Source organism: Hesperophylax consimilis, chromosome 11 (genome assembly GCF_061612785.1).
Source record: "Hesperophylax consimilis isolate HC1 chromosome 11, BYU_Hcon_1.0, whole genome shotgun sequence".
NCBI classification, from domain to species: Eukaryota; Metazoa; Arthropoda; class Insecta; order Trichoptera; family Limnephilidae; genus Hesperophylax; species Hesperophylax consimilis.
Window position 1 is genome coordinate 23,026,342 of NC_142846.1, and position 15,761 is coordinate 23,042,102.

A 15,761-nucleotide genomic window follows, 5' to 3' on the forward strand; every position below is an offset into this window, starting at 1 on the left:
CAATGACCCTTGCCTCCCCCCCTTAGAACCCTTCCCCCGACCCCCTTCTCCAACTTCCATAAACACGCTTGTACAAAGCGTGCTCCACTGCGCTATTCCCCCCTAAAGAGGAAAGAGTCGACTCACTGAACGGCTGAACTCAGTCAAACGAAGCGTCTGTGTACTTTGGAGAATCCAATAAAAATGTTTACATCTCCCGATTCTGATAAACGGTTCTTTGGGTTAATTTTAAACTTGGTAGTTAGAACACGCTATGTTTAGGGGGATTGTTATATTGTCCTTATCGAATTAATATCGTTTGCTTACATTATTTCATCAGTTTGGAAAGATTGATGATGAAAGGATGGGTCCAGATAATAATTTTATGCAGGTACTTAGTTTGATATAATAATAAATAATAACGTACGATATCTTGATATTCTTGATGGCCGTTATGTTTATTACTGGTCGGCGTGTTTAAGAAGTAATAAAAATAATAATGGCGATCATTGAAAACTACAATTCTTGAACAATACGAGTAAACTCCCACTGCAATGTTTTTTTCAGCAGGTTAGCTTCGCTATCCAAAAAAGGTGGGTATGTGGTACATAGGTATTGAAGAGCTCACGATCGATTAAAAATGTAACCCTTTAAAATGTGGAATGTAGGCAGTAACAGTTGCTTCGCCCTCCTACCCCTTTTCAGTAAACCTGCTCTGTCTCGCTTTATAAGTCTCCTCTCTCTTCTCCCGGCTTCTTTCACGGCCATCCCTACTTTGTACATTGTTCTTTCTCCCCCGTGTCCCATTTCACCTCCCTTATCTCATAGCCTTCTGTTTCCACCAAGGTTTCGCTTGCATATCGTGAGCGGACTGTAAATTTCGTGTTTAGTGAGCAACATTAAATTCTTAATGTTGACACCGATCTTTCTTAGGGCCCGTTCCCACTTCCGTTTTCAAATCGGAGGCGGGTCCCGTTTTCAAAACGGACGGCCAATGGCCCTGTTCACACTACCGTTTTAAAAACGGACCATACTCTACGAAAAAAAATAATTGTCGATTCACCAAAAACATGTTATTTGCTCATTATTCAGTAATGGTGCGCAATGGACGACGATGAAGCTCTTGTTGTCATGTGGTACTTATTAAATAGAAGGAAAAAAGTGAAAAGAAAATTTTGAGTACACCCAATCATAGCCGAATGATTTTCTGTAGGAATTTTCCAAGTGTTAATTGGTGAGTTAAGAAGTGATGAACTAAAGTTCTTTAATTATTTTAGAATAATAATGAATGGATTATTTATATAGCGCCGTTTTCACCATGAAAAATCACCTCAAGGGCGCTTAATGGCTTAAGAGAATGTCTATCACTTCCTTTAACCATCTACTGGAATGAGTTTCAGAGAGCTTAACATATCAAAATACAAAATTGAGAAAGTGCATTTGTCCTGAAGAAAGGCTATCGATATTTTAAAGTAAGAAAACAATAAACACTCAAATATTTTTATTATGTGTTTATTTAACTAATACGCTCTTCCGTGCATCTCATTAAAGCTTTAAAATTTAAAAAAAAGTAAACTTAAATAAAATAACATAAAAATTTTGATGTACAAAAGTTGTGTACACCAAGTGTTTTGTTTTTATTTAGTTAAAGATAAAATATTACCATACTCTTTCTTCGACCAGTGGAATTAAATTTTCGGGATTTATTTCCTTATCCATTATTGTAGTTTTGATTTACTTACTTAACAAAATAACCAAATACAAGCACGCAGTGTGCCTGCTTCCTTGCGACAGGGAGCGGGCGGGGAGGGGTCGGGGTTTGGCGGGGACTCTGCCGGAACGACTGGACGGCAAGTGTGAACAGCTCCATACAACACTATGAGCGAGCGTGTGCCGACACGATTTGAAAACGGACGCGCTGCGTAGGCGAGCCATCCGACAAAAAATGTCGGATCCGTTTTCAAATCGTGTCGGACAAGTGTGAACAGCTCCATACATCCACTACAGCCACTAGGGCATCCGATTTTAAAACGGGACCCGCCCCCGATTTGAAAACGGAAGTGGGAACGGGCCCTTAGGGTTTTCTTTTGTTTTGCTTGTGTATCTAGTATCGGGCCGGTACGCTGCTCTTAAAAACAATTTTATAATTGAAAACACATGGCTTGCACAAGTCGAAAGTTGTGTGCTTAGAGAATTACCATAACATGTGCGTTCCTGACACTAGTTAATGGTCATATTTTTTCTGCTTGTTCCTTTTAACAATTATTGGACCGTTTTGCTTTATTCTCGTTGCCACATTTTTGTTGCAACATAAAACATTACCACACTTTTAATATACATAATTTTAAAAATTCATTAAATTCAATAAATAATCAGTACTGTATAAATAATACCTGCCACGTATGAATATGCATATTTCTTTTATAATAACACCTAGCCAAATAAATTACATTGGTCATCACAACAACAATCCGCGGAACTTTCAATATACGAACAAAGGTGTTTTTTAAATAAATAACTGCCATCGAATTTGCGTAATTACATCTGTTTTGAGCACATTCGAGAATATGGTAGCATTTTAGTTTTCCCCGCAACATGTCAAACATTTTATATTTATTAAGAGAGCCTGCAGCCATAACCAGAAACCAAAACCCAGTTTGAAATCTCCCCGAGGGCTATTTGAGCTTTCCAAACTTCCAGGTCAGAAGTTATTCGCTTTGAACATAATATCCAGAATACAGTTCCCTTGTTCTTTACCTGGATTTTCATTATTATTATTAATTTCTTGCGGTACGCTTAAATACGTTAATGAGATTTGTACATACGCATTTTAATAAATGGTTAGATTTAGTAAATTTGTTGACTTCTTGCTTCTTAGACGAAAAAAAAACATTTAAAAAATATGTTGTTTTACACAAATATTATTTTTTAAATTCTATAACAATAATTTTTTACGAACAAATTTATTACCAGGTAAATTTTGAGTTTGTTTTTCATTAAGTTTTTTTTTTAATATTTAGGCTGGAAATATTTACAAGCGTACGTCGGTCGCTTGCGGTAATATGTAGATGAATGAATGAAGAGCTGTAGGTGCGGATAGACCGACGGTACGCGTGGCACTATTTCCATCCTAAAAGCTAGTGTAACATTTCATTAATTGGTCAACAATAATAACTCTTCTTCTGCTTTTGTAACAGTTTCAAAAACTTCTTTTCTTATTTGAATTTGAACATGCTTAGGCATAGATTTAGCTGTATGGTACATGCTCATGAAAAATTGATAAAGAGCGTCGTTTCTTTCTGGATCGTTCGTTAGCTGTTCATCTAAAAGTTGTTTCCTGCTAATATGTCTTTCTCTGGACCGTTGACCATATTCTTTTAAAGTAAGATCTGACTTCTTTCTTTTAACGGCTGGTTCGGATGAGTTTAGTTCTTCTTTTATAGTGACAACAAAAGGGTCGACTTCATGTGTTGTTTGTTCGTCTGGTTCTTCTTGTTGATCTTCTTCTTCTTCGTGGACTGATTCTTCAGCAGTTACTTCAGATATAAAGTCTTCCACGTTGTAGGTCTGGATAGACCGGTTTCCCATATATGCGAGCAAGAACTCCATTTCTTTTTGGAAGGTCCACATTCTTGGTGTATACCCAGGATAGGCACTTTTGCGCTTTTGTCTTCGTAAGGCATCCCTGTGGCATTCCCTCAGCTTGCGCCATTGCTCCTTAGCAGCTGGCCCTGTAATACATTCATATAAAAAACGTTTTTATCATTAATTTGAATGGTTTACTTCAATAGGAAACCCTATAACTGAGAATATAGCCAATGGAGAAACACAGATCTATATCGTAGATCGATATGTAAGTACTATACACGGGTGCTTGATTAAACAAATATGTTGAGCAATTATTATTGGGTAGGTCATTGATCTATGAGGTAGGTATTCTGACTAACAAAAAAATAACCACCAGAAGAACGAAATATGAATGACCTATTATAATAAATTGTGAAATCAAGAAGTTTCACATTCTCTAACAGAAATAATTATTTCACTCAGCCCAAAGTCGATATACTTATTTATTTATTGAACGCCCGTAGGGCTTTTAAGGACATAATATAGTTAAAATATCACAGAAACGTAATACCTAAGTACATAAAATAAATATCATTTGATCAACAATAAATCGATCAACTACATTTTGCACATCCAGTGTCTTAACTCTGCTTGGTTTATAATGGTTTACATTTCACCAAATGAAACAGTTCTATTTGAAGTCATAAAATGTATTAAAGCGAACTTATATTGGAATATTGTTGAGCTAAATATATCTACAACATCGGAGTATATGTTTCCCAAATTTTGGAGTCTCATAGGCGCTCAAGAAAGCGCTCTCAAGTTGTGGAATTATTGCTACAATAATATGGTAGGTACTGTCTTGTAACTGTCCTGCCAGGAACATGGGACGAAATTAAATGTAGCAACTCAGGGGTATTCAATAACGTATTAATAATTTTAAACAAACACATTAAATCGCAAATAATTATTTGTTTGGATTATTTTAGTAAATTTAACGAATAAATAAGGTTGCCGAAATCTAGGCATTCTCTAGGAATACCTATTCTAAAATTCACATATCTTAAGAAAATATTCTGGATTCTTTCAATGGTGTGTGAATTAACCTCATAATTTGGAGAGAAAACTGCATCAAATGATACTCGATATGACCCCTTACTAGTGACATATATAATGTTTTGATAGTGTAGATATTGTGAAAATCATTAGATAATCTTAAAATAAAGCCCAAAATTTTCGAAGCTTTGTTGTATATGATTTCTATATGCTTTATAAAATTGATTTTCATATCAAACCATATAACCAAGCCATTGATTTCCGAGACAGAAACAAACGATATATCACTAATAGAATAATCAAAATAAATTGTAGGATTCCTTATTCGATAAAACCTCATAATTTGGCATTTGTTTATGTTGAGTCGAAAGTTTTTTTCCTGACACCATATAAAAAGTTTGGATAAGTTATTTGACAATATATGGCAATCATTAACATAACTCATTGCCTTGAATAATTGTAGATAATCTGCAAATATTAGGACATGAACATCATAGAATATATATAAAACATCATTAACAAACACAAGATCGGTCCTAAATGTGACCCTTGCGGAACGCCACTCATAGCAATGAATTTATATGATGTTATGCCATCAATTTTAATTTTATTTTACTATATATTTTGCACTATCGAGTGAGTGCATTGCGGAACAATCATTTTATCTCGGAGCAATTGGAAATATTCAATCAATATTAGTATTTCTATATGTATGACTTTAGTAGCTCGCTTCAGGAATCAGTAAACTTGTTTACTGTGGTCACAGAGGTCTTGGAATTATACTACCTAGAAAAATACTATTGTATTTTTCTTCTGATTTCTGATACATTTTTAATGATTAGTTCCCTTCTCTATCGCCCGTAAAATACAGTAATCAAACTCACCATCTTCAAGGTTCGATTCTTTAGCAATATTCTTCCAGATGTCGTTTTTTATCTTCACCATGCTATAGTCCTTGTGAGTGGTGTCGTAAATCGCTGGATATCCCTGCACCAGTTGAATGAAATACTCCATGGTCATACAGCGTAAATAAATGCGAGACACAGCACAGCACAGTGCGACACAGAACTACTCCGTCGCACAGTTTCCAGAGGACTGGGGAATGGAAGAAGGAAGACGGAAAATGGAAGGAGACAGACTGGGCCGCATAGTGCGCAGTCTGCTATAGTAGCTCTGTCTCGGCTGCGCCTGCGCTGTGTATGCGGTATACACTTGGGTATACACTATTCTGCCCTGCTTACCACGCTGCACCGATAATAGTGTACGACCATCGACCAAACAACGACACACTTATAAGTTTTTATTATAAGTTTTGCAACTGTGCAGTTGTATATTAGTTTAACAGGTATTAATATGACACGTTCAAGGTTCAGGCTCAATCATGACATTAACTCACTGGATTTTTTCTTGATATACAATATCTTGGATTATATTGGTTTTACGTTTTAGGTAAAATTATATAATTGAAAAAGAGTTTGAATATTTATTTTGTTTCTGCGAATCCGAAAAAAATACATAATAAGTTTCACTGGTCTGGTTGATTTGGTGGAAAATTTGAGAAAGATCAAACGAAAGAGGGCTACAAGCATCAAATCTAATAAAATATTTACCATAGAATTTCTACGTGTTTACTTATCAGGAATCATGATACATTGACCTAAGACTATAGATTTTATTATTTACATTGCCCCCGATGACTTACTGCAAAGTGCTTAAGTCTTAGCCGAAGTAATATGGATAGGATAACAAGGCTATTAATATTAATAAAGGAAATGAGTACCCTTTAAGCGCTTTTCTTTATAGACTAACAGCATGTACTATGTTGTTTCAAGTTTGCAGCTTTATTGGGCGTCTGAGTTTCTTTGAATGTGCGCGCAATCACACCCTTTTGAAATAGGTCGAGGGCGACAGACGACAGGGGGTATTTATTACCGTTGCTGCCTCGCGACACAGAAATCTCCACCCATTAATCTCCGCCGTCTCCGAGTTCAGCTCTTCCAATAAACCATTTACTTTCTGCCTCTTCTCTCTCCTCCCTCTTTCCCGAATTATTCGCTGTGCAATTTTTAACGCGAACGAAAGTACAGCCGTTTGTGATCGGCATCTGATGGGGTGATTGACTTTATCCTATTATTATACGCCAATGCACACATTCTAATTTTACCGCAATCACTCTTTCGCAACATTCAATCGATTTTATGTTTTCTCATTTAAATCTGCATTTATCTTTCTAATGTCACAGCCTTGGCATCGCTTTCTTTGCTACTTATGATGTGTATCTGAATGTTTTAGGTAACCTTTAAAAGCCCATTAGCGAGATAAGTTCTAATAGCGGTATCTATTACTGCAACCCGTCTGAGGTAAGCCACGAGTAGCAACAAAGCGAGATATTCTTAGCTTCGCATCTTGGATTACGTTAACCTTTGATTGAGCTTCATAAAGATATCAGCCATCGTCTGTAGTTCATTTAGATTGTCATTAATTTGGGTCTATCACTACCCGTGACCTTCGATCATTACTTTGTGGAATGCTGTGAACTTCATTGTCTTCTCTTGAATGCGCGGAAACGGCTTCCGTCGCCGGAACACTAGAACAAAAAGTATGACAATTAATTAACGAAACAATGAGTTTGTTTTTGTACATTCGCAACATCAAAACTCGCTGTTCCATTTGGAATATTCCGTGAGCCTTCACCTGCTCGCTCTAACGGTCTAAAGCCCAAAGCGTTCATCTTTTCACAATACTGAGTGAGGAGGCTGAATTTATTATTGATGATTAATTTAGGTTTTTATGCCGACCATTTAACGATTTCCTTTGTTCTTGAGAAGTTCCAAGATCTTAAAAATACAATATAACAGTAAGTTTTCAAGTTTGCTAGTTTTGGTACCTCCCTTTGACACGTCTTTATCTTCCGCACTGTAAATTGAAGCATATATTAAAACATTTCTGTGGTCTATATAGTGCAAAATTACTTATCTCAAAGCATCGATCAGTTTGAGACTTACGATGGTTTATTAGGTTTTGTGGATCATCTTTGTATGAAAATAAATATTTGACACAATTTACTATTTTATATCAATTTTAAGATTTGCGGTTAATTTTCAAAAAAGACTTATTGTGGTTATCTAAAATGATTTTTTGCACTCAAATTTATAATATTGATTGCAACCATAAACATTGGATGGCTATGATTGCAACCGAATTGTATGAATGTATTTATCCTTGTTTGGTTCTCAGTATCAGCTCTGTGTGAATTATCCAGTATTGATAATGGAAATTTAAAAGTTCAGAGTCGGGACTCAGGTTGGAACGCATTGTTTTTTTTTCCTTCCCGTCTTTGGTTCACATTATGCCGGCGCATAACAACTGACCTGCCTTCAATAAACGTTTTTATCGGCATTTTATTTGACATTTACTATCTTTTTTCTCTGTGGCTGGGTTGCACAAAAGCCCGATTCATTTACATTTTTTGTTTACTATTTTTTCGTTTCTTTTATAAATAGTCTGCTTGATTAGGTTACTATTTTTATGCTTGTTTTTGAGCAACAGCTTGTAGTCTCGCAACAATAATCATTATTTTTGCAACGATTTCCTTAGAATCACTGGAGGAAGGAAATAACACGAAAACTAGATTAAATAAAACCAATCTTGCAATTAGGAACTCGACAAAATACCAAGTGCATTCTTTTTGTACCAAAATCAACGTTGTATCATTAACAATACAACCGTGTTTTCTAAAAGTTCCGAATACCCTTGACATCAAATTAATGTATGAATTGGCAAACAGGAAAATTTCCTCACAAGGATTCGACCCTTTGTCCTGAAAAGCAGCTCGCGAGGACTGATTTGCATAAAAATGTAGCCAGTCGTTGATCGTAGGTGCCACGTCTCTGCCTCTACCTACAGCACCTGTATTATTCACAGTCCCTACCCCACCTCGCCCCACGCGATATATAAATTATATTCCTTTTGCATAACTTTATTCAACTCTGAGCATTTCATAATTTACTCTGGTATGGCGTTCACGCTTCGCATAATTTGGTACTTCCTTCCTCCTATACTACCCGTCTCTGCGCCATCCGGCTGTTGAGAGGTGGGAGTGACGCATGGGGTGTTTCTCCCTCTCTCGCGTTGTGGTCGTAAGGCTTTCGGGTCTCTTGTCTCTCTTCTGGAGGCTTTTGTTTACCATCGTCTGTCTGTTCTTTAAGGTAGCACATGGCGCGCCTCAAAGCTGATTTCGTATCTTAGATATATGCAATAAATAATGTGAAGAGGAAAAAGCAAAATTATTCAAGCAAATTTACCCGAGAATTCACTGTTCATGGAATCATTATCACCGTCACCTTTAAATTTTTACGCGATTGTTTTTGTGTACATAATTTACTTAGATTTGTAGATTCAGAAGTGAAATGACACTAAACTGCGCTATATAAATTCCATGTTATTATTATTATTATTATTTGTTTTGACTATCGATTACATATCACAGCAATTTTTACCAGTCATAAATCTTTATTCAAGTTTTAAATATATTTTTTTGGAAGCGCTTCGAAGACGTCTTCGTAAATAAAATTTTTATTTGAATTTTTGACTTCAACGACTCGTGGTCTGATCATGCAGGTTTTGATTCCACGGTAAATAAAATTCATGGCTTGTCGGTGACCGTCAATCGGACAGTAAGTTTAGTATCTTCCATTGTCTCTCGAAATTCAATTCTCTATTTTTTTACTACCTGCACCTGGCGTGTCTAGGAAGTTATAAAAAACGTTATACATGCCTTGTGTTTGTAATTTATAGCAAATATCGTGCTATTTTATTCTCGCCAAGGTAGACTCTAATCCCTAATAAAATTACAAGATGAGTTGTGTTGGTTTTAACTATGCAAAAGTAAACGTCAGATCCAAAAGGTCAGACATTTTTAAAATTATATTACCTTAATTGGTCGCTCTTCCGAAAGGTCGTAAAAAGTCGTAAAAATCTAATATTGTCTTACGTGCGAACCAGTTGGAAACTAAAAGACACCTGAAATTAAATTAGCGCTTAGGTTAGAGACTGAGTTAAACGAATCGAGTTCAATCTCACAACGGGTTGACTGAGCTCTCTTTTCGGAACAAGTTGGACATGCATGCAAAGCACATTTTTAAAACAAGTTGTTTAATACTTTGTATAACGTATTTGATTTGTGTAATCTTCACTAAAAATCCACGAAATACTTTGCGCAAAGGTTTTATAGTACACTACCCCAACATTTGTTTATGTATTTATTACATAATGTTATATATTGTTGTAGATTTGAACAGATCTTCAAGTAATGATGCCGAATGACAAGGTCAGTTCAGTTCATGACCAATTATTACCAATAGCATTGCCAATCTTGTAGTACCAAGTGCCTACTTAATAATGAGGCGGTCACAAGTCACAAGATATGGAGGCGTTCTTAATGCAACAATCGCACCTCAGCTCAGCTCGCACCGGTAAACGGTAATCTGGTAGTGGCGTTAAATGCCAAGCGAGCGAGCCGTTTCGAAAGTGGTCTGCTAACAGTTCGCCGTGAATTAGACACTGCGCTCAATAACACGATATTCCTTCTGCTCGTGTACTTTCCATTCTTTATGTATTCAACGTTCACACAAATCTCATTAGCCCCTCTTCCATAATGCTGTTGCCTCAGCTTTGCACGGCTTCGCTTTATCACACGAGTGTGAAGCCAACAGCTTACAGCTCTCCAGTCCTGTAAAAGAAGATGTTATCTCCTATGTTGTTTTCTGGCGGATGTTCGCTCCGACTAGTTTTTGCTCAACCTGTCGTCGCTGAGGCTTGTTAGCTTTAGAAATCAATAAACACTTCCATTGTTTAATTCTGATTCGTAATTTTATACTATATGCTTACATAATGCATAAAACCTACACGCTGCACCTATCTTTAACACATAATATAGTATTGTACCGAGCACTGAGTAAGCGCAGTTATTGACCTCCATTCTATTATCGAGCGCTCGAGTCGGTAACAGTAACAGGCAACATCCAACAATGTCTCTGTCGCTAGAAGTTACTAACCATGTTATCACGTTACTTTACTCGATGTCAAACAACAGTGCCGAAAGCCTATCTACTTCTTTTACAACGAATGGAATAGGCCTAACACCACTCGACTGCTGACTAGCTGCTCCGTGCTCGACTGGTATCATATGATAGTTACTTGGGTGTGAGTGTATGTTGGCTTATATGCGGTAAACTGAATATTAATGGCATTACGGTGACTCCACGACTCCACGCCAAACGCGCCTGTATCGGTATGTGTGTGTGTGTGTGTAAACTCTGTACATCACGCTGTCAATATGACGCAAGTTTCTCCACAAGAGAAGAAATTTATAACTGGGGCGAGATCATGCATTTCAAACTCGCTGTGACCGTAGTTAGAAGTTGTCATTTACAGCTCAAATTCAGTTTTTTTTAAATAAAAACTGATGTATTACAAAGTGTGTTTTTTTTATATTTTAAAATCAATTACATTTCTTTAGAACACAAATTGATGTCAGGAAGTTCGATGGCGTGTCAATCTTTTTGTTCCATTTGTAACCGACCGCGTGAACCTTTTTTAAATTAAAATGGATACCTAGCCACCAAAGCCACTCCACTGCCATCACGTTGAACGAACCGATGAACCAAGCAGAACAATAGTACCTACGCTTGATTGAGAACTTGTTTTACTCTTTTTTTGTATACAATATTGGAAGATATCATTTGGCTTTAAGCAAATCATGCAAGAAAATGAGAGCTATTCTACAGTGTTATACTAATACATAATATTATGCTAGTATTAACATCCTTACTGATTTTGTAACGAGATTCATTGTTCTCTTTCACGGCTGCGGTTTCTATTTGACGTCAGTTAATTTCTTTTATTCCACTAAATAAAAGATCTCATTTATTCATTGTTACATCTGTGTCATACATTTTAAAACATAGCTTTGAGTTAGTGATCTAACCATAGCCATTGTGTAATTTAGAATGTTTTTCACTTCATTTTGTATCCAGCTCAATGGGAAACATTGAATATAATGATCCACGGACATGACTCGTAAAACCACTCCTGCAATTATGTAGTTATTTATGTATTTCTTCTTTCATAAACTGGTTCATAGCTTCTACATCTCAGAAAAGAAATCTTGTTTGATCTTCAATCTTTACAAATAATTCGTATAAACTAAATAACCTAGCATAAATAGATGTGTAACAGTTTTCTTAAAGAATGTTGGTTTCCTTATCATGCCCTGGGGAATGCCGTTTGCTCGAATACTCATTATAGTCCATTTGCGGTCATATTATTATAGTAGCTATTTTATAGTTATGATTCTTGAAAATCATTGACAAAAACCAACGCCAAAGCAACCGGTTGTCTTGACCTCGGAACGATCTGTTCTTTTGTCCAGTCTGCAACACGGAGTCAGTCGACTGTCAAACGATATACATTAAATTTTATTAAATTAATTTAAAAACAAGTGTCGGGAAAAAAAATATTTTGCTTCTTCGAGCAGAGCGCATGCTCCATGGAGAACTGTCAGTTATAATTATCTTTAATTATAAGCCTGAAAATAAATATTGAACAACTCTGTTTACTCAGACCACGATGGCAAGCCATTATTGTGCAACTGTTCATGCTATTGTATTTTATTGAGTAAATATTCTAACATAATAATAATTGCATGCAATGATTTTATGGATTTTTTTTGACGTTATAGTCCAATTATCATGTTGTGAAGTAAATATCGATGATTGGTTATCACCTTATCCGTTGCTATCAGTATCGCAGTATCGCACGCCGTTTTCCACAATCAATATTAATATAATAATCCCGCTGGTATCAGGCTGCGTGAGTCATGAATATTTAGTATTCATCGCATATCGCCCGTGTTAGAATAATCAGCAATTTTTTTGGTAACTTGAGTTCTAAACCAATAAAGCGATACACCAAACCCTGATAGATAATATAATAAATATACAATCAATCAACTTTTATTAATCGATAAGTATTGCAAATAAAATTCTTGAACACGTATTTTATCTCGGCGTTTTATCTTACATTATGTACAAAGCAAACGAAATATCTCTTTTGTTTGTTTATTTGAAAACTTACCAGGAATTTCATTGTTGCTCGCAACTCGCGACTGAGAATATAAAATTGTTTTGTTTTGCCAACTGATATTATTTAACATCCGTTTAATTATCGTTTTATAAATAAAATACTTCAAATATCTTCAATATAATGGCGTCCAATTTATATGGGTCGGGAAAGCTGTATGATTGTATAAAGTACAATATTTCAAACGAGAAATCGTCTCTCAATAAATCATATTCTTAATGATATATTTTTTCTGTACGGTATTTCCGACTACATTATTTTTTAATAATTTAATTAATATTTAAGTAGTATGAAAATATTCACCAGATAAATATTACTCAATGAGGTCAGATATCACAAAGTTTTCCATGCAAGATTAGGCACTAGGCAGTAGACCAGACCGTTTAATTTGGGCTCAATAAATAATTGTCTGCGCCATATTATTTGTATGATGTAATTTTGCCGTAGAATTTCCCATATTAAATAAACCAGACAGTTTATTTGCCTCTGTAAACGTTTACGAAGAGTAATAATTGTTTAAAGCAAATTTCATCTGGAATTATTTTGATTACAAATGATTGCATCTATGAACTAACTATTTTTTTTGCAGATCTTCACAGTGGCAGGCAGAGTAAATGGAACTCCACACCACAATTCTGTCACGAAACTTATTTCATTCACTTTCTTCCATCGTCTTATTGTACTCTTTTGTGATTCGACTCTTGACATGAGTATTTGATTCCCTTTGATACATTCTTAACAACATCCATTTATGCAACGTAAACTTATTAGCGTTCCTTTTTTAACCTTGTTCATTATTCTTAAATCTGCCTTGCATAGTTTTCGGTTCTCCTAATGTGTTATACAATCGTGCGTTTTTTTAACACGTATCAAGGATCTCATTAATTTCTACTCCATGCAACAGCAACTACTGCATTTTAGTCCTTCCTCTACCAAATCCGTGCATCACTGCCATTCTCCTCAGGGTTGGTAACGGAAATCCCCTGTAGATTGCCAGCCTGAATTGCATTTACGTTTTCTTAATTTTGAATCAAACGCTCTACGGCTTCTGTGTTATAACCACCGTTTCCGAATTTCCTTTGCATTTCTGAATAAAAAGCGCAAGGCTCATCAATTATGCAAAGGTATCCATAGTGGCCATTGATGGCATTGGATGAATACTTCGGTGGAATAGTTGCCGTAATGAGTATGCTCGCTGGCAATCCAACTCGGAGAGGCCGATTCAGCCAAGTAGGCAAGCCACGTCTGCAGTGTCTGCACCGAGCCTGGTCTTGAAGAGATTGTATCTGAACTCCGTATAAAGAGAACCGGTTTGTAATAATACTCAATACTCACTTCCATTGTCTCAGCATAACGCGTGTGTAACGACTAACGTGGCCAAGTATTTGATCGGTTGAAATTTCTTATTTTTTTAGCGCCAAGCTTTTTTGCGCTGTCTTTTTGTCGAGTGCAAGATTTTTTTGTAAGATATCCGACTTTACGTTTATCATTCTCGTGTCTGGAATCAGAGTTCGACTTTTTGTTTTTTTTAATACGTTTCCCTTTCTACCGTGTTCGCAATAATTCATTTTCTGTAGAATTGTGTGTTGGCTGATCGTGACTGAACAAAAGTTCTGATTATTGAACTGAGGATGTATGAAGCTCATTTGTTTTGCGTGCAGCATTTATGTTACTTTTTTTTGTTCAAAATGTAACGTTTTGATTGGTCTCAGTCTTAGTGTTATCGTTATCAGTCTTGTCAAAATTTTGACATTTTATTAACCTCGTTAATCATCATTATTGCAAGATATTTGACGAATTTCATTTTAGAAGTTTGTTGTAAGTTATTGGATATAAACAGTTTAGATTCAAGAAACAAGTAATATATGTATAGTGTAAAGTTATACTTCATTGATTAAAAGTCACCTGCTATAAGCTCCTCGGGTAAGCTTATATACGGTATGTTGTAAGTTAGATTAAGCTTGTTATTTGACTAATTGTAAAGCGCCCTGAAGTGTGTTTTATCCCGAAAACATAGATATTAAAATGATCCATTTATTATCGCATTTCTTTCAAATACCCTTCGGCAGCAATCAGTAACGCATCTTTCTTGATCAATTGTTTTTCATAAAAACGAACATCCATTAACTGTAAATTTCCTCCCGTAACAATTATTTTTCATTACTCGGTCTATTATTGTCCTACCTCTTTGTTGAGAAGGCTCGTGTTCCAAATGGCAGTTTAATTAGAAGCGTCTAGAGATTGAACCGGTTGGTAATATTCTTGAGGTCACAAAGGTCGAGCTTTGCAGATTCGAGACAGGGTACTCATCCATCATGGCCTGCCTACACATATAGATGTTTCGCCACACTATTTTCCCCAGTAACAATGTGGGTATTGTTGGCAGTCTATTGACTGTTATAAAGCACGTCTAAATGTAAATACTGTGAGATTATTCTTTTACTTTCTTTTGCATTGTTACGCGGCTCCTCCGTCTCGCACAAATGCATTGTCTATGAAGCCACGTTCCGGGGTTTCACGGAACGGGAAAAACTTTGCTGAATAATGTATTCTTTCAATCGTTTTAATTTTAACATAAGCGCAAACTATATTTGCCTAATGCTAACGGAAATATTATTTTAACAAGCTTAATTAAAGATACGATTCGTAATAAAAGGTCACCAGTCAGACACTTAGAATGCATGTAAGTCGTCATTTACAATGGCTTTGGCAACGCATACAGAATATAAAATGACTCGCTGGATGTTATCCATTACTATTTTTATTATATTATAATTTGGTGTGCATGTTTTTATTTAGTTCAAAAATTACATGTTTATATCTACATAGTATAAATCTTTACCTAGTTCTATGACATTTAGGCATACTTTACATTACATCTAAAACTTATTCATTATAGTATTTTGGCATAACCCACGAAAATCAGCAACGCTTTTAGCTTCTTTAACATCTGTCGGTAGTTCGTTGAAAATCTTAAATCCGATATATATAAAATAGAGATCATTTTGGTTTTACTA

The 15,761-nt window shown here is 35.7% G+C and overlaps 2 protein-coding genes across 4 annotated transcripts in view; one reads left to right on the forward strand and one right to left on the reverse strand.

The window, feature by feature from the left end:
• The window catches only part of Kdm3 (Lysine demethylase 3), a 441,386-nt gene that overhangs the window by 317,498 nt on the left and 108,127 nt on the right, over nt 1–15,761 (forward strand). The window lies entirely within an intron of this gene.
• On the reverse strand, nt 2,947–5,729 carry LOC149419927 (uncharacterized). Its single transcript, XM_089637381.1, has 2 exons — nt 5,487–5,729; nt 2,947–3,710 (listed from the first exon to the last, which is right to left on the reverse strand). Exons 1-2 carry the CDS (start codon nt 5,620–5,622, stop codon nt 3,133–3,135), a joined length of 714 nt encoding a protein of 237 aa, XP_089493507.1. The 5' UTR covers nt 5,623–5,729; the 3' UTR covers nt 2,947–3,132.

Bases quoted from the DNA above. Each gene is read 5' to 3' on its own strand.
- LOC149419927 (XM_089637381.1), bottom strand. From the start codon at position 5,622: ATGACCATGGAGTATTTCATTCAACTGGTGCAGGGATATCCAGCGATT. The intron at 3,711-5,486 runs GTGAGTTTGATT...AATGTATTACAG, and splicing joins AGAATCGAACCTTGAAGATG to GGCCAGCTGCTAAGGAGCAA.